This window comes from Pundamilia nyererei, unplaced genomic scaffold, assembly GCF_000239375.1.
Source record: "Pundamilia nyererei isolate P.nyererei 1_Seehausen unplaced genomic scaffold, PunNye1.0 scaffold00112, whole genome shotgun sequence".
NCBI classification, from domain to species: Eukaryota; Metazoa; Chordata; class Actinopteri; order Cichliformes; family Cichlidae; genus Pundamilia; species Pundamilia nyererei.
The window spans coordinates 2,143,087-2,162,522 of NW_005187513.1; the positions used below are offsets into that span (position 1 = coordinate 2,143,087).

At 40.7% G+C, this 19,436-nt stretch overlaps 1 protein-coding gene across 1 annotated transcript in view; it reads left to right on the plus strand.

Annotated features, from left to right (window-relative positions):
• Positions 1–431: 431 nt before the first annotated feature.
• fes (FES proto-oncogene, tyrosine kinase) overlaps positions 432–19,436 on the plus strand; it is a 25,905-nt gene continuing 6,900 nt past the window's right edge. Inside the window, exons 1-14 of the mRNA XM_013913005.1 lie at positions 432–532; positions 7,336–7,583; positions 8,550–8,723; positions 11,131–11,227; positions 11,417–11,600; positions 13,525–13,662; positions 13,755–13,874; positions 14,039–14,161; positions 16,101–16,296; positions 16,823–16,897; positions 17,724–17,933; positions 18,230–18,352; positions 18,708–18,761; positions 19,399–19,432. Of these exons, the coding sequence (XP_013768459.1) occupies positions 517–532; positions 7,336–7,583; positions 8,550–8,723; positions 11,131–11,227; positions 11,417–11,600; positions 13,525–13,662; positions 13,755–13,874; positions 14,039–14,161; positions 16,101–16,296; positions 16,823–16,897; positions 17,724–17,933; positions 18,230–18,352; positions 18,708–18,761; positions 19,399–19,432 (1,792 nt within the window). The 5' untranslated portion in view covers positions 432–516. The remainder of the gene's footprint in view (positions 533–7,335; positions 7,584–8,549; positions 8,724–11,130; positions 11,228–11,416; positions 11,601–13,524; positions 13,663–13,754; positions 13,875–14,038; positions 14,162–16,100; positions 16,297–16,822; positions 16,898–17,723; positions 17,934–18,229; positions 18,353–18,707; positions 18,762–19,398; positions 19,433–19,436) is intronic.

Consider the following 19,436-nt stretch of genomic DNA (forward strand, 5'->3'; position numbering starts at 1 on the left):
TTTTCTCCTTTTTATTTAATTGATGTCAATTATAGATTCTACTAAAAATAAAGATCTATGCAAATTTGAATGTGTTTTTTCTTTTACTTAAATGGTTCTTAAATGATTGAAACTTGATGCTGTTGTTGGTTAATGAAGCACAGAGATGGTGGACAGTTTAACGGTACATAAAATAGTTTCAAGAAAATATCCTACATAAAAGTATTTTTAAATGCAAGTACTGAAGTATGAGCATTACATGTGGTTAAATGTCGGGGGTAAAAGCATCCTGCAAAAACGTTTATGCTATTTTAGCATCATGGATTTATTGGATTGATGATAATAATATGTAAGACTATTCCTACTGAGCTTGTAACAAGATCTAAATGCCAGGTGTGACGACAAAGTTCAGTGACTCCGCCCACTTATTTATAAATCTAAAAATGGCTGATTCGAAGCTTTGATTACCTCGTAAAGGTCATCTCCTCCTGCACCGGAAGCTGGCAGAGCTGCAAGATCACGGAGGTTCTCGGAGTGATGAGACAACCCGATGGTTTGTAATGGAGCCGATCATTAGCATTGTATCATCAGTGAGTGCAGTACTGGAAAATAACAATTTTGTGCTAATTTGTAGTTTTACTAAGCTAACGTGCTAAATTTGGATGGCAAACGTGATAAACAAACCTAATCGGACACTGTATTAGGTACACCCTGCTAGTGCCGTATTGTGCGCTTGTCCTCGGAGCGGTTTTTATTCACAGCATAGATTCAACAGGGTGCTGGAAACATGCCTCAGACTTGTTTCCATGATGACATGAAGGCATCAGTCAGCTGCTGCAGATATGTCAGTTTGCACATCCATTATGAGAATCTCCTCTTTCTCCACATCCCAAGGATGCTCAGTTGAATTGACTGTGTAGGCCTTTTGGGTACCGTGATCTCGGTGTTGTGTTTAAAAATAGCAGTCTGAGATGGTTTGAAGTTTGTAACACAGCGCGCTATCCTGCTGGAAGGATCCATCAGAGGATGTGTGCACTGTGGGCATAAAGGGATGACTGCCAACAATCCTCAGGTAGGCTGTGGGGTTTAAATGATGCTCAGGTGGTAACAAAAGATTCAAACTGTACCAAGAAATGATTCCCCACACCATCAGCAGCCTGAACCACTGATATGAAGAGGGATGGATCAGTGCTTTCATGCTGTTTGTCAAATTCTGACCCTGCCAATTTCAGCTTCAGCTTTATTTGTCATATGTAAGTTAGCAAAGAGTAAACATTTTCAATGAAATGTGTTTAACCAAGTGCGGCATCATGAGAAATCTCACAGTTAAGCAGTTCTCAGATTACTATATGAATGTTGCAACCAAAATTGAGACTTTATCAGATCAGTCTTCTTCTGTCCACTTTTGGTGAATCTGCATGAATTGTAGCCTCAGTTTCCTGTTCTTAGCTGACATCTGGAGCACCAAGTACAATGTTCTGCTTCAAGGTTCAACGTGTTTTGCATTCAGATTCAGAGATGCTCTTCTGCATACCTCGGTTCTAATGAGTGGTCATCCTTTAATTCTTGACCGCTGGTATCAACAAGGCATTTTTGATCCAGATAACTGTCGCTTAATGGTTAATCTATTTCACGCCATTCTATTGTGTGAGGTTGTGATATAGTAATATTCATGTTGGTTGTAGGCCACTATGGTCATCACCATGTTATTGTGTCAGAGCCTGAGGGATCTTACTTGGACTAGCTGGAAGCTACATCTGAAATTTTCATTGGTGGAATACACAGACTATTTATAATGGTAAGGAAACACGGTACTGGGAAATGTGACTGACGGGGCAAAGATGAAATTGCAGTACTGTACATGTTTTCTTGCACTGTCAGAAATATGTGGCTGAGAGAAGGGCAACTGATTCAAACCTTCACTAAGTAATGAGTATGGAAGTTAAACTGGATGATATTGATCTACTAGAAAAGGAATTGAAGCAAAAGCTACCAGGCCAGATTACATTTTCCAAGTTAGGTTAGTTTGATGGGATTCTAGTTGTTTTTTTGTGTTTTACGTTTGAGGCCAAGTGGCTAAAGAGCTTAATGGTTTACATCTTTGACTTCATGTATACACCCTGGTTACACAAGTGGACAAATACATTTCTCGAGGGCTGTTTGTGTGAGGAAGGCCATGGTGGAAAAATAATAATAAAGCCGAATTGTGATGACACCTCGTGAATGAGTGAACTGCTTAAAGTAGCTTTCTGGTTCACACTCCATACCAGTTGGTGGCGATAATGGACCATGGGGCATATGTGGGGCACCCCACATCTTTGGGGTTGCCTTAACTCAGGTGGTGGAGCAGGCCATCAGCTAATTGGAATTTTAATGGTTAGATCCCTCCAGTTTGTATGCCAAATGTCCTTGTGCAGGATACTAACCCCAAGTTGCTCTCTGATGCATCTGTAGAAGTATGAATGTGTGTGTGTGCATGTTATATAGGAAGAGAATAGGGGGGAAAAACAGTGTGAATGAGTTGCATAAAGTGCTTTGAGCGCTGAGTAGAAAAGCGCTATATATGAACCATTTACACCTAAGGTAAGGGCATAGTTTGGGCAGCTGTGGGCCCAGAGTATGCCCATATTTGGCTCTGCTTACTGTAGGTTTTCAGTTTTGGAGCTAGTCTGTAGTAGTTTTCATTATTCAGCGTTCTTTGTATGGTAAGCAAATTATGTCCAGACAGCACAAAACTGTTAACTCTCTCTCAGCCACACCACAACACAGAGAAGAAACAGTAAACTGCTCTCACTGAGAAATAAACTGCTGATGTAAAAACAATGCACGTAAAGATTTGACACTATAAAACGCCACGGTTTAAAAAACCCCAAAAAACATTCAAAGTCGGTATCACGATCGTGCTAAACGGTTTTGCAATTTAAGTGTCAAAACTCTTTTGTTGCACTTCTGCGTTTTTCTTTTGTCAGAGTTGCAACGTTCAGAATCCGAGTCAATGTACTTTCCATCCCTTCAACAGCTTTCATTTAAAGTAACTCACAGGTACAGCATTACAACATGATATAAAGTCTGCTGCAGAAGTGGCAGCATGAAGTGACATTAGGACATCAAACATGAAGAGTAGTCTCTAACTAAGAGCGTGGTCTGCAGCTCTTTGTTGACTCTGTAACTAAACATAAAAGCTGACATTTCCTCTGTGGTCTGTACAACCAACTCTGAGCAGAGCTGCATTTTTGTGTGTGTGTGTGTGTGTGTGTGTGTGTGTGTGTATGTTTGTGTCCCTTTGTCTTCCCTGCAGCCTGTATAATGAGTGTATCTGATGATGTATGGCCAGAATAATTACCCCAATGAATTTACAGCACGGTGGTTGCACCAGACACCAACCAAGTCATAAATGAAAGTAATGACGTGAGACTGGCTTCATACTGTGGTGTTAAAAAACAAGAGGAGTATTTGCATTATATGCAACAGGCACCCTCCGTGTTTACAGTCTGGTGTTGTTTAAAACTATTCTTCTAAAAAACAATAATGGTTACAAGACACCACCACTATAAACTTTTCTCAGAGTCTTTGCGGCAGTGCATTACTTCACCAGTAACCCTGTACTTTCCTGCATCATGCCGTTAGCTGCTTGTGGGGAAGTATGAAGCCACAATGCTTCGGTCAGCTGCTCACACACAAGCAACACAATAAGCCAAAAATCCATTGAAAGTATTGTGAAAGTCTGAGATGTATTTCAGAAAGTATTAACGTCAAGCAGTAGCTTGTTGGAGCTGGGCAGCAGTTTGGTTGGTGCAGGGCAGCAGTTTGGTTGGTGCAGATCATTCATGTCTACGTTTCGCTGAGGTTCGAGTGTTTTTACATTTCTGGTTTTGCAACTTGTCACATGTTCAGATCCATGTCAGGAGCTTATGATAATTAAAAAAAATATGTGTGAAGCTTATAATCCATCCTAAGCTTTCTGCCCCAGAACACAGGGGTTTTTTTGCTATAACGTTCTGTTAGCAGCTTTTTTGTTTTTGTTTTCTTCCTGAGGCTCTCTACCTGATATTGTTATTGTGCCTGTGGGTCAGTCTCAGTCTTCAGGAATCTGTTAAGCTTGGAGATTATTGGAAAACACTGCATCTCTCTTACCCTGATAGTTGTTGTCCCTCTGGCACAGGACTATCCAAACTGTGTGTTTATCTTTTCCCTCTCCCTCCCTGTGCTCTGTGTTGTCACTTTCATTGGATCATTGAATGTCCTGGGACCTTTCTTTCTCCAGGTTATCAGTGCCTCATTCCACATGCTTCGAATCAGATTTTTATTTATTTTTGTATTTATTCTGAGCCCCTCTGTTCTTACCCCGCTGTGTGCATTTTGTTGGCGTATCTTTCTCTATGTTGTTGTAAAAGTCTTTCTTTCTCAGCTCTTTTTTTGGTTTTAGTGGAGGAAGTAAAGTCTTGTGGCCCAGATCTTTGATTTGCTTGATCATCTTAACACTAGAAGTGTAGTATTTTATTAAAACATAAGTGGCCTTCAAGGCCTCTTGAAACACATTCAAAGCTCTTCTTTGGATATTGGCTGCCTTTTGTTCTGTTCTCTATCAAGATGATCCCACACTGTTTCAATAATGTTCATGTTCAGGAGGCCAATCCATGAAAGTATTCCAGTGTGTGTTTTTATTTTTTCTATTGAGGTCTGCTTTTACTGTGTTGTGCGTGTGCGTGCATCTAGCCACTTACTGATGTAGCTGTTTGCCAGGCCATGATTCCTGCTGACTCCTGAAAAGGAAATTTTGCAGACCTTTATTGTCCACATGGACCTGTTCGTATAGGATGTGCTGCTAGCACCACACCTTCTATTTTCCGTGGGGTAGTGCCTTCCTAGGTTTTGCAGTGGTTTTTCATCCAGGCGGGGAATGGGCTCCTCTCCTGCAACAAAGATGTTCCCTGCATGCAGTATGCCTTTCCTTCTTGATAGGCTTCTTGACTTTCCTGCCTTGACTGTCATGCTCGCCCAAGCAAGAAGCTCATGCAGAAGTCATGCATAGTGCTGTCTGAATGATGCTTGCCACATCATCCATATAGCTCCGTAGTAGTGGAAGCCTCCACCTGATGGTAACTTGATGCCTCTATCTGCCTGGCCCCTGAGAATTACCTCAAAGGCTACTACGAATAGGATGGGGAAGATGGCGCATCTCATAACTGTTCTACGTTCTAGTTCTTGGCATCCAGTCATGAAGCCCTCCAGAGTTGAGCACATGTGCAGGTTACTGAAGTATTTGGTGATTATATGTTGCACACAACACAGGATATGTAAGAACCCCAGTGCAAAGTCTAAGGGTCTGCGTGATACTGAGCCACATGCATTGGTGGTGAGATCTAACTGCACCAGATGCAAGTCGCTCTTCGCTTCATGCTGGATCTGGTTCCAAATCAGAGAGGAGTGCTTAGTGGACATAGGAGAGCCTGGGATTCCCACATTCTGGCAGCTTGTATCAACATATCCACTCACCATGATGAAGTCAGTCTCCTTGTCAGGATGGAGAAAAAAACCTTCCTCTTTACGTTCAGCAAGGCAATGCTTCTGAACTAACTGATGGTCTGAAGGCTCTGTTCTTGGGAATGAACACGCCGACAATTTATTATCCTTCTGATGGGACCGGTTGTTTCCTCCAAGCTGTTTTCATCCACTTCGACAGTGTCCTGAGCACCTGCAGGCAGTTCTTAAAGAACTTGTGGGGAACCCCGTTCATCCTTACTATTTGTTGTAAATTCAGCTAAATGGGAACCGAGTGATGTGTTTCTTGTCAAGGTGCTAGTTATAAATTGCTTAACCCTTTCATGCATGAATTATGACAATCAGGAGTTTTTCTTAAGTATTTTTTATTTATCTTTAGGCATGAAAAAAAGATTGTTGAACTTCATTTCTTTAAACATGTACTTCTCAACGAGTTTTTTTACATGTCCACTTAAGCAGACAACTTATGTGTATGGAGTGACACATCTGTGTCAAATGTAGTGGTTTATGTGCAAATATACCATCAACACTGACACAAATACAAGAATACAGCCTTTGAATAGCTGTCCACTGTAGTGACCACTATGCGCGAAAGAGTTATGTTTAAAATTGGTTCTTTGCTAAGCTGTCTCTTATCTTTAAACACAACATCGATTCACCACTTGAGTCGGGTTTCTTTTTAAATACCTGCACGATGAGTAGGTCGGTATAAAGCAGCCTAACAAAACACATTAACAAAAAAATAACAGGACTGTACTGAAAATGAGTGAAAGAGCAACCGGTGTCCAAAGAAAAACTTTAAAAGACCTTTAGAAAGGCTGGAGAAATTGTGTTTAAGACCAAACTATAGGAAAATCGGACTCTTTGGAAGCATAATATAAAGAAATAATAGTACTAGACCTCCTGGTACTGATTATCTTAGTAACAATTTCATTATGACCTGTAAAAAAGTCTTTCAATTCACTTTTTCAGTAGTGGACTTATTTTAAGTCAGTAAGGCCCTCTAGGGTAAAAAAAAAAGTGGTGCTCTTAACACAAGACATAAAATGCCATGTCTGTCTGACCTGGAACAGAGACTATTGCACTTCGATTTTATGTGTATTTGAAAACTAAAAACATGGGGATACTACTACTACTACTACTACTACTACTACTACTACTACTACTACTACTACTACTACTACTACTACTACTACTACTACTACTACTTTAGTAGTTAAGAAGTTATTTTAAAGTAGTAATTAGTGGAATCATTCTGTTCTGTAATGTGTTATTAGAATAGTAATTAATAATTCAAGCAATACGATAAAAGCAGAGAAGTGAAAAGCACTTCTGAAGTGTGTATAGATGTACAGAATTATCTGTAAACCATACTGAGCAATATGCAGTGGTGTTGCTCTGCTGCACTGAGCCACAGATAAGCAGTGGTCCCAGTTTAACATGCAGATAAGACACAGCTCAGTGCGAGCTCAGTGGTCTCTCTCAGGCTGCATTCAGCCTCTACGCGACTGTTTGGTTTTTGCATTTAATTAGATTTTTTAAAAACGCATAAATATATAAGTGCTTTAGTGATGATATTATTTAGAAATAATTGAAGCTTAATGATCATTGCACCTCTTAAGGTCCTCAGAAATTGAAAGCAAAATGACAGTAACCGCATTCAAAGACACATGAGGAAGTGCCGCTTCACACAAACCTCTGTTGCTCACAGGGAAGTGAAACTCCTCGATGGTCACATTGAAATGAATACACTTGGTCATTAGCAGCTGCTACGAATTGCTGCGCCGCTCCTGCGTCTCTGACGAGAATGCAAATGTGCTGTAGGATTTACTGCTAACAACAATTCATTTGCAGGAGGAAAGCGTAAGTATCCAGAGATGGGTTTTGGAGAGGACCTGAGGTGTCCACAGGCACATGCAGCAGTGTTGCGACTGCTGGACTCAGAGCTTCTCTTGATGGAGGTCATGAAGAAGTGGATGGGGCAGCGAGCGAAGAGCGAACGGGAATTTTCAGTGCAGCTGCACCACATGACTGGCCTGGCTGAGAAGCTGGACCGACCTCAGGCTAACACAGGACTGGACTACATCAGTCAGCTCAACAAGGTGAGGCCTTGCATATCGCACTGCGCCTGAAGCTTTAGATTTACCTCATCACCTGTCGTTCAGGTGGGAGAATGCCACTGCGCAATAGACTCATTCATTCAGTGCATTTAAAATTAATCTTCTAATTTGATGCACATTTCAGTTTTTCCCAAGAAAAAAGGGTTTGAATCATCAAGTGTTCAATGAGCAAAGTAAAAGAAAACAGTAATATAAGCTGAGGAAATAAAATACAGAAGTTGGCACATGAATCTAAAACTGTTTTGTGCCTCTAATAACCTCACATGACATACTCCAAAAGTAACTCCAGTGACTGCCATTAGTGTTAAAAATAAGTACAAAGTATATCTGAATGGCTTGGAAATGTCTCAACTAAATCTACAAAAGCTTGGTTTGCTTAGTTTCTTTAAAATATTGAAAGCTGACCTACACTTTGTCAAATTAAATGTGTTCTCAAATCAAATCGAGTGAGCACGTCTTTGGCTCATCTGCACACATTGTGAAAACATTTACAGAACCTACAACCGTGAAATGCAATGTGCTGCTGATGCGCTTGAAACTAGTTTTATTTCTGCATCTCAAAGTTTTTTTTAAATAATAATTTGGTGGCTAACACCAATAACCATTGCTTATTTATACTGAATATGTTTAGTAGCCTTTATTTTGGTAGAACACTGTGGAGAAGACAGGAGAGCTAGGAGAAAGACCAGGGGAAGTAAACGGCCTCATGATGGATTCAAACCCAAGTCTCTGTAGTATGAAATACCCAGTGAGCTGTATCTGTGTCCAACATGACTTCATGCATTTTTTAAAAATCAGTTCCAACTAAGGAACCAACGAGCAAGTCTGGCTCCGAAAGCTGGTTACCAACATGTCAGGTAGTCACGGATTGTTTAGTGAGTTCCATTTATCGGTTTTCTCTTTATGTCCCCACGATGTGTACCGCTGACTTCTGCCTCTGTCTGTCAGTCCTGGGGAGTGCTGGTGTCACAGACGGAGTCTCTCAGTCAGCTGATGAAAAAGCGCTCTGAAGATCTGCTGGACGGTCCAATCAGCAAACTCACGCTGCTCATCAGAGACAAACAGCAGCTCCGCAAAACGTACGCAGAGCAGTGGAACCTGCTGAGGCAGGAGCTCAACAAGGTGTGTGATTAACACGCACACACACACACTTCCATTACTTCAAAAGACATCATTCACACTGGCCTATGTTCAGCTTTTGAAGACTTGAACCCGAACAATGACTTGTTGGGACTTAAGTAATAAACTACACACATATACCACAAACTAAAATATCTAGCTACTTTACCATTATACAAACTTTCAGTCCTGTCATGAGGCAGATTAAACTACTTTTGTACAGTCACACCTCTAATGATGGGAAAAAAACAAGGTGGTTTATTTCTGTGTTCATTTTCACAGCTGTTGCTCTCTAAATGTCCCTTTGGTTCACAGTTTTGCACACTTTTATCCCCATGAGTTGAATAAAAAAAAATAAAGGCGGAACTATATGAATGTTTATTATCAGTGGAAAATGATCTTGGTGCAGGTAAGTGACTACACTTGCCTGTTCTACAGCTTTTTGGTCTCTAAAATTAAATATCACTTTGTGTGTACGTGCTTTTTTTAAAAAAAAACAAAAAAAAAAACTTTGTCTAGTATGCAAAGATATATCTTCAGCTGGTACAAATTTGTTTCGCAGCCGCTCACGGCCGTTTGAAACAGCACGGCGTACGACAGGGTCTTCAGGAATTTACTGAGATAATTGCTGCCTGCTTCTTTTTGTCACTGTGCTCATATCTAAATTGAAAGCAAACACACTAAATTACTTTTTACGAGAACAAAAAAAAAGCAGTCAGAGCGCTAGAATGTTTACATATCCCACATTTCACGCACTCATGCAAAACCAGACGTTGCTAGTTGGAAATGTTTGTCTCGTTTTTCCTCATATGTCAACTTGACTTGCAGATGAGTGCCGTGATGGCAGCTTATAAATAGACAGCAGTCAAATGATATGAGATTCAATAGACTGGAAAGAGTGTCTGTAAATGCATTTTGATGCCATCTCATACTGGTAGCTGCCTCACACTGAGTTTTATTACCCAATTACATCAGGCAAATGATGTGTTCATTTTAGTGCAGTTTGAACGCCTGTCTGGTTGTTTGTTTAGTTTAATTTTCCTACTTTGCTGTGCAGAAAAAGCCCGGTCAGCCTTTGAACCGTTTACATCACTGTGCAGTTACACTAGCGAGAGATTATTTGATATCACGACTGAAACAACGGCGACAGTGAATTTGATTGTATCTGTGATGTTGGTTTTATTTTTTTTGTCGCCAGCCACACAACAAAGGTCAGATCGTTACCTTATGCTTTTCTCATGTTTTATGTTACTAGCAAAACCTAACACAACAGCAGTCCATTTCCTGTGCTAAATAGTACTGACAGCTTTTCAACCTTAAAGCAACTCGACTTGACACCCATCACACCCACTGCCCTTAAGTTACGTGTTTGTAAAAGATGTTTTATTTTTGTTTTTTAAACCGCTTAAAAATTCTTGGTTTTGTGTCTGTTACGGTACCAAGGCACATCGGTAAATGTAGGCGAGTGCTTAGTTTCAAGTAAAGCAGCAGAAAACTTTAAAAGCAAACTGTTTCAGCTGGTTTTCCTCTGAAAAACAGTTGATTGTAGTTTCGTCTCTCTCTATAACACCTCCAACCATGAATCATTCAGTAAAATCTGTTTTTTAGACCTGCTGCTGTTAAATCTGTGTAATGTACAAGTTCTTTCCATAACTACAGTGACAACACACAGCTTTGTTGGCAGTTACAGGTCCTGACAGGTGAAAAATTCATTTCCTGCTTTGGTGTGTTTTAGATGCTATCATCGCTATAAGGCTGACAATAAAGCGGGGCTATTTCTCTCTGCTACGCTACTCCTGCCTACTGGTCGACAGGTTAGAGGAGCAAGCTTGATGCCCTCTAATTAGATGAGTCATAGAAAAAAAACAAGATGTTATAAATAAATCATAATTGATGTAGAACTCAGCCAACGGAGAACTAAAACAAGGAAGCTAGTTACTGGCATTTTAAAGTCCTTAAACGGGTTGTCTGTAAGCCTGTGTGCTTCTTTTAAATTCTTCCTCCCTGCAGTCCCTTCTTCTTGGTTCAGGATTTGTTGGCTTCTTTCCTGTTGCATCAGATTTGGAAGAGCTGCGTTTGGGAAATTGTAGAATAGAGTCGGTATCATCAGTACAACTGAATGGTTGTTTCATTGCTGCTGTCTACTGTCTTTTTTCTTTTTTTGCAAAAATATATTTGGTCCACACTGTCCAAAAAGGTCAAAAATGAGCCATGACCTTTCGGTTTTGCTGTTTTTTATTGAGTAAATTGGGTTTTTCTTCTTTCAGGTCAAATAGTTTTGGGCGAACTATATATGAGGCGGTTTTAACTTTTCATGGCCTGTTTTTTAAATGCCAACACAAAGCCTACGTTATTAGCTTTTTATCACTGTGTTCAAAATGTAAAATGCTGTTTTTATGGATTGCTTCAGGTGACACAGACAGAACTGGAGAGGCTAAAGAGCAGCTACAGGCACGCAGTGAAAGATGCAACTCAGGCAAAGAGGAAGTACCAGGAGACCAGCAAAGGTGGGGATTTCTGGTATCACTTATGTTTCTGAATAGAATCGGTTTCATGTTGATGTCACGGTCTGGTTTTTTTTTTTGTTTGTTTGTTTTCTGTTTTCCTGTGTTTAGTCTGATATGTGTATTTCTATCATGACCTATATTCTGTGATCATTTTCTGTACTGTGCTTGTGTGCCTGTGTGTGTCTGCAGAAAAAGACCGAGATAAGGCCAAAGAGCGTTACATAAAGGCTTCACTGAAACTCTACGAGGTCCATAATGAGTATGTCCTCTCTGTGCAAGCTGCTCAAGTTTACCATCAGCACCATTACAGTCAGATCCAGCCGGCCCTGCTCAGCGCCCTGCAGACTCTGCAGCAGGAGATGGTGCTCATACTGTAAGATCACACTCGCTGCGTGGATGTTTGGAAGAAAAACAGACACATTAAGAATGACAAGCATTTCTGTACAGTGCTCATATTTACTGGTGCGTCCCTGCGAATCATCTCGGTGTTTTATTTCTGCTCGTCGTCACTCAGATACACATCTGATCGTGGCACGACACAAATGTTTGCCAATTAATTTCAAATCTTGATAACACTCCACTGCTGCCATCAACAAGCATATCTCACAATCTACAGCAGCAGAACAAATGTTCTAATTACCATATGTGTAACTACAGTACTGTGCAAATGTTTTGAGTCACCTCTCACGTCTTTCTATTTTGCTTCAGAGGAGCCAGACGCTTTAAATCGGTCTTGAGCAGTAGTTCTCCAGACTTTCTAAAGGTCATTCAATGTTTTTCTTCAGAAATTGGCTGCTTTTTCACTTCAGTCTAGTTTTTGTGCCAGACCATTTTTGTTTGTTTGTTAGTTAGGCTGCTTAACAGCGACTTTTTCAAGCATTACAAAACCTAACTCAAGGAATGAACCAGTGCTGTGTCTACACATCACAGACAATGTTAAATTCTGGGAATTTAGGCAATTAATTTCAATTTCATAGTTAAATCTGTGGACACCGTGTGTCCTGCGCTCACCGCCAGCTGTCCTAGTATGTGCTGAGGTCATTAATCCACTTCTGGACCTGGAGAAAATACCCCCCTGCCGCTTTGTGTCTGCAAACCAAGACAGATATTTTTTGCAGTTTTATTATTATGGTACATTTTTCTGTGTGTAGCCTGTGTGTGTATAAGTGTGGTTTAAAGTAGCTCTCCTTTTTTGTGGCTTGCAAAGGTGGCCCAGTTTTTAGATTAGTAAATGTATAGAAATGACTCATCAGTAGCCTGTAAGTTGTAAATTTAATGGGTACTCCTGTGCATTTAACCCCTTGGTATAGCATTCGTGCATGGAAACTGACGGCGTTGGTTGCCTGTCCAGTTTATACATTGTGGTGTCGACTGGCGTGTCAGGCCTTAAAAACGATTTCCTGTAGATGAACAGAAATAGGAAAAAAACTCCACTTTTCAGCCAGTGGTGTTGAAGATCTTGTCAAAATTGATGAAATTATTAACGCTGAAAGGCACTGTCAGATTTTCATCCACTATGCATCACCATCAGGAAAGCATCTGATGGTGTTGCAGTGGCCTCATTTGATCTCACACTGCAGTAAAAGCATGCCTGAATGGAAGAACACACACGCTGGAACTCCATGAGTCATGGACCGGCCTCCCCAGAGCCCGGACCGAATCATTACTGAAGCAGCGTGGGATCATCTTGACAGAGAACAAAACACATATTTCCTTTTTTTCCCAGCAAAATGTAAAAAAATGAGAGGTGATTCAAGAGTTTTGCAGAGTGCTGCCTGTGTTTTCATTATGAACAAAAGCCTTTTCTATGCAAACATTACCTACAAAGGCTTGACAGCTTTGAACACTACATGAACGTCTGAGTTTTAAAGCAGAGAGAAGAGTTCTGGGAATTTAGACAATTAAAGGGTCTGAAAGGGTAAATCATAAAAAGTCAAAGACAGAAACAAGCAGTCAAACCGGTAAAATGGATTGGCTGACTTTGGGGGCTCTGGGCAGGAAATGTTTGGCAGAGCTGACAGATCCAGTCTCTGTCTAACGGCAGAGGCTGAAAAACAGGCACTGCTCTCACTTTTATTATATTCTAAACAGGGAATAACAACATAAATATGACAGAGAAAGTGACGTGATGGGATACTTAACCGCAGACAAATCTCTCAAAGGACATTTTCACATCACTAATATGAGGCAACTTGCATCCAGCCAAACTGGAAATTGTGTTACGCTTTGGCAAATTAAAAGACGCAATTTGATATATTTGTGCTTCGCATTGTGTCATTCTGTTTTCATCCTTCCAGAAAGGAGATCCTGCAGGAGTATTTTGACATCTGCACTCTCCTCCATCATGAAGTGGTGCGGATCCACAGAGAGATGGCATCAGCTCTAACAGCCATCGATCCTCACAGAGAGCATGAGAGCTTCATCCATCAGAACAGGTACGCAGAGGCGGACCGTTTCCGCTCAGCAACATGGTAATCACAGAAGCTAACCCTTCAGAGAAATGATACTGTGGACTGTGTGTTTGAAGGTCTGTGGGGGAGATTCCTGCCTGTGCCGATTTTGACAACAGCCTTCTGGAGGACACCGAGCAGCTAAGCACTAAGGAGATTGAACTGAATGACCTCACCCTCGAGACGATCCAGCACAAGTGAGAACAACAGTGCAATCACATTCAGATTTCGTTTGTTAATCTTGCAACAGCTTCCTCCACACGACTAACTCGTGTTCCTTTAACCTCCCGTTAACCTTCCCTTTCTGTTTTATATATGAAGTGCTTCCTCTTCACCTGGGATTTCTGTCTTCTTCTCACAGACTGACTACGATAGAGGAGGAGCTCCTGGACCTGGCTCGGTCTCTGGGCTCTCAGCAGACTTCAGTTGAGCAGCTGGAGCTGGAGTTAGGGGAAGAGCAGGAAGGTGTCAAAAAGGGCCAGAGGTGAGCAGACCAAACAAGCCTGATGCTGAGCTGTCAGAGATTAGAGAGGGGGGTTCACAATGAAAAAATACACTGTCCTGCGGTAGCTGTGAAGACAAATTACTAAAGTTTGCCTCAGTGGGCAGTCCTTCCCATCGGGGGAGTTCAGTGTGCTGTTGGCTGTGCAACAGCTAATAACCAGTGTGGTCTCAGCGGGCCATAAGTGCCTTATGAATTATAATACAGCAATATGTTGAGAGTTATGGAGCCCAAACCCTCTCATTTGTCTTGGTTGATGAGGGAGTCTAAAGGTGTTAGAGCTATACAGACCCGGGGGAGTGATCGAGTCATTAACAGGCTCTTGAAGGACAAGTGGAAACAATGTGTTTATATGCAACAGAGTCTGCATTATCAAAGGCAGCTGGGAGCACATATGGTGCAGGTGGTGAGGTGAAGCTGACCTTTGCTTTGTATGGTGAAGAAACATTTTGCAAATCAACAGTGAAAAACTGAATTAAGGTGACCTAACCTGACCTCAGATGTCAGCCTGAGTAGTTCAGAGGGTCGGATCTCCAGCATTTTGAGGTCTTTGCAAATGTTTTCTTGAGTGAAACTTTCTTTGGGTCTAATGAGCGTAAGCACAGCTGATCGATCATCTTCATGTGCGCATTAATCATTTTGTTTATAAACACCTGGTTAGTAAAAATTCCTACAGTTTAAAACCCAAACATCTGGGCTCGCTTGTTCTTGAATTAAGCCATAGACCATAAACTTTCTGTCAGTGGAGATCCTAAATGCTTTTTTCTTTTCTGGGATTAGGCTTAATCTACATTTCTGTGATGATGACGAACCTGGGGCAACTTGCTTCTGATGAGTTTCAATGTCCAGCCCGTTCTCTCATTTAATGGCCAATTAAAGGGAACAAAGCACATAGAATTTTATGTTGTCATTAAAGGCTGTGTGATGATATGACGGCGTGTTGGGTGTCACCAGGGAAAAAACAAACAACAAAAACAATGTGATCTCCGGGTCAACCAAGCATGATTAGATTCTCCGCTGCACCTGCGCTCATATAAACATCCTCTGTGGTAATTAGCCATACACATGCTTAATCAATGTCCCATACACAAATAGATGATGAACAGTTTCTTGTCAATTACTCAGCTCTCAGTGCCTCAGAGGAGAAATAATGTAATTCTGATTGTGGTGTTTGTAGTGTGTGCTGCACTTGGAGGTACTTAACAGGGAAGACCGAGTGCATACGGAGGTTGATTAAGTACACTAAGTACAAAAAAGTGATTAAGTACAAAACCTATTCTGAAAAAAGTTGAGACGCTGTATAAAATGTAAATAAAAGCAGAATGCAATGATTTGCAAATCTCATAAACCCGTATTTTAGTCACATTACAACATAGGAAACATTTCAGTTTCTAGAGCAGCATATGATCTGGATGATGTCTCAGTGAAGACGCTGCATATTTTCATGCTGCTGTTAAAGAAGGGGGGATGCTGCAAAGTGGTAAACATGGCCCTGTCCCACATTTTTGAGATGTGTCTGGCATCATTGTCTAAATAATGTTTTTATTTTTTTTACAATGGCACATGTTCTCAGTTTAAACATTTGTTATGTCCTTTATATTCCATTGTGAATATAATATGGGTTTATGAGATTTCCATCCTGGTTTTATTACATTTTTGCGCAGTATTTCAGCTTTATTTGAGATGGGTTTGTACAAATACCTCAAAAGATAAAAATCAGATAGATAATGAGGTGAAACAATTCTGTTTGTTTGTTCACTGTTGGGGTTTTATAAGTCTTACAGGCTCATTATCAGCATGTTAAGGATATGAATCAATATGAAGAACTGCAAACCTGCACAAGCAGGCGTTTTATTGATTTCTGTGCGCTTCTGTTTATTTCTGTCACTTGTGTTGTGATGCTGCACTTTGCTTTGTCCAGGGTCTACCAGTTCAGCAAGAGACATGCGATGGAAGAGTGCCGGCAGCAGGTCGCCCTGACTCAGGGCCAGAGAGCCAAACTGGAGGTTCAGAGGCTTCTTCTGAAAGAGAAACTGGACAAGCTGGGCTCCAGAGAACCTCCCTCTGCTCTGAATCTGGACACAGATACTGTTTCACTTTCATCCAGCACGAGCAACGTATGTTCTCCCTGACAGCAGCTTTCCCTCCTTTGTCTTTGATTAGCTCCTAATTACTGGTCCTGTCACTGGGCCAGCTGTACAAAATAAGCTGTGTGTTGCATGTAAACTCTGAAAACAACATGCTGAATTATAAAGCATAAAAGCAGTTAGTCTTTCTGTAAGTCACAGACAGTTATCCTTTAGGCATGGATTGTAGTTAACACTCAGAAAGTGTCACTCTAGTATTTTCCTCCAGGCTTTTGCATAAAGTTGCTAGCATGGAAAGAAACTCCAGTTTATCTATCTTCAGGCCAAACGCTACAAACTTGTGCTGTGCACCCAAGACTTTGTTACACTCTCACAGATCAATCATCCTAAATAATTTAATAGAGCCGGAGCAGCCTGATGTTGTCTTGCAGTTAGCGCTTAACCTGAAAAGCACACGAGCAAAGTGAGACATGACAATTCTAATGCCGACAGTAGACCTTGATAGGTTTTTTGTGACATGTGTAACAAGCTCTGGGTCTTTTTTTTTTTTTTTCAGGACCACACTCCACCCAGGGTCCTCGTGGAAGGGATCTTGAACAATCTCAGCAACCTCTTTAAACCCAAATTTGAGGTAAGTTAGTAATTAAATTGCAATTAACGCACAATAATTACAGTGACCGATAGAGAAGTTGCAATTGTAGCAACCTTTATGGTACATGCTAGTTTCTTTCTAAGGAAGGATGTTCGAGTGGAAGTTTTCTTCCCCCTCATCACTCTTGAACTTCTTTTTTTTTAACCACAAAACAATTTATCATGTTCTGGAGGAAATGGCAGCATCCCAGAGTACATCCTCTGAGTGGTTGAGCTTGTTCAGGCACACAATCTGTCTTTGGGGTCTCGTGCTCTTGACCGCACTTTGGGATTTTGACCGCCAAGTTTCTTCTTTCAAAATTCTTCTTGACCTCAAACCAAGCTCACTTTTCAGGCAGCCAGTGTACATTTAATCGTTTAATCATTCCTGACAGACAGAAGCACTCAGGGAACCCGTGACACAGCTGCACAGTAACTTTTGACACAGTAAAAAAAAAAACCACCCTTTCTCACTTTTTATTGATTTAATGTTAAATCAGCTGGAAACGGATATATATAAAATTGTGTGCATGCTCCAAAAGATCATATCAGGTGAGTAATATTTTAATGCCCATATTGTGCTGTACTGTGAATCTGAACTATTTGCTATTTTTGTATGAACTACTTCTCCTTCTATCTACCGGCCCTGTGGTACCCCGGGGGCACGAAAGCGGTGTGGTTATACTTTAAAGTTTTACAGACTCTTCTTTGATGTGCCTCCATTTAATCTCTGCAGATTCACCCAAAATCTATCCCTTCCCATTCTTATTGTTTCATTATTCATGTCTGCTTTTAAAGACCCTGCTTTTCTCTTTTCCTGCCTTCAGGTGCCTCCAGTCCTCAGTCTGGTGAAAGAAGTGGATCGTCCTCTGGGGCAGCAGGACTGGTACCACGGTGCCATTCCCAGACTGGAGGTCCAGCAGCTGCTGAAGAACGATGGCGACTTCTTAGTGAGGAAGAGTCAAGAGAAGCAGGGTTACGTGCTTTCTGTGCAATGGGAAGGCTCCTGTAAACATTTTCTCATCCAGAACACAGAAGTAAGTGAATCTAAAGTGTTTTTGAAGACACTATTTATACATTGCACGTTCTTGCATCATTCACTTCCTTATTAATGTTTTTTCTCCACTTTTTCAATATGCAGAAAAAGAGCAATTCTTTCTGTTACTGTTGTAATATGTGGCCTAAAAAGTAAATGTGAGAAAATAAAACTTGTTATTGTAAACTAAGCTTTTTAAACATTTTTTTTGGATAATGAGTCTTTTGTTTTTTAAATTCGGTAATGCCATCTTCAGTACGCCTCTGTAAACCTCTGCTTCTCCATGTGTGCCAGTAGAATATGTACCGTCTGGATGGAGAAGGCTTTCCCAGCATCCCTCACCTGATCCATCATTTGCTGAACTCTCGACAGCATATTACCAAGAGGTGTGAAGTTGTGCTAAAGAAAGCTGTAGTAAAGGTAAAGTGACACACACAGACACACACCACGCACATATGTTTGTCTTTAGATTAGAATAGCTTGTATCTGCTTACTGCAGACTTGTTATAATCTTTAGTACAACTTTAAATTTGTCCAAGACATGCTCTCATGTTATGTGCCAACAATAGGACACACCACATGTTTTTCTGTGTAAACTATGGGTTCTGTTGCTCTAAGGCTGTGTAGCACAGGACTCCAACACTATTTTACTCCTGTTTTTTCACATATGTACTCATAAACCTGTCCTCTGGTGGCTTTTCCCTTAAACACTTTACTAGTTTAAAACGATTAAAATCACTGTGTGTTTCTCTTGCTTCATTTTTAACCCTTGTAGGACAAGTGGGTCCTGGAACATGATGATATTATCTTGGGACCTCTCATTGGACGGGTGCGTACACTTGACTTTTACTAACAGAATTATGCAAGTAAAGTAAAATGTATTCTGAGTTTTATTTGTGGCCAATATTTTGCTGAGCAAAGTCATTTACGTGTTTAAGTGTATGCAGTTCATCAAGTAAAATATTTAGTTTTAGACTAAAATGCCGATGATGGTGGTGGTGATGATGCTAACTTCCTCATGTGAACATTTTATTAAGTTTTAAATGTGATGTACACATGTTTGTATAAAAATGGGACGAATTCCTTTGCAGCTGGTACAGTGTTGTTGCTCTGTAGCTTTGAAAATGAAATCTAAAAGTCTGCACTTAAATTGTGATGCACGTTAGACTGATTGCTTTGGTTCAAATTTTGTTGTTGTGGAGACAAAATCCTGAAATTGTGTTGCCGGTACAGGAACTAACCATATCTGCTAGATTTAACTTCCCTGACAATTTTAGCTCCGTGTGGTAAATTGGTTGAAACAATGACCAGTTAAATTCAATAATAGTGTACGTGTGGCTTAGTTCATGATCGAAATTAATAGTACCGTATTTTAAATGGTTTGAGGTTTAGTTAGAAATGCTCTTTGCTCAGTAAGAAGACAGAATTAGATTAGTACTGATCGTGTTCGTGATGGCACTGCACAGGGTAACTTTGGAGAGGTGTACAGCGGCCGTTTACGCAC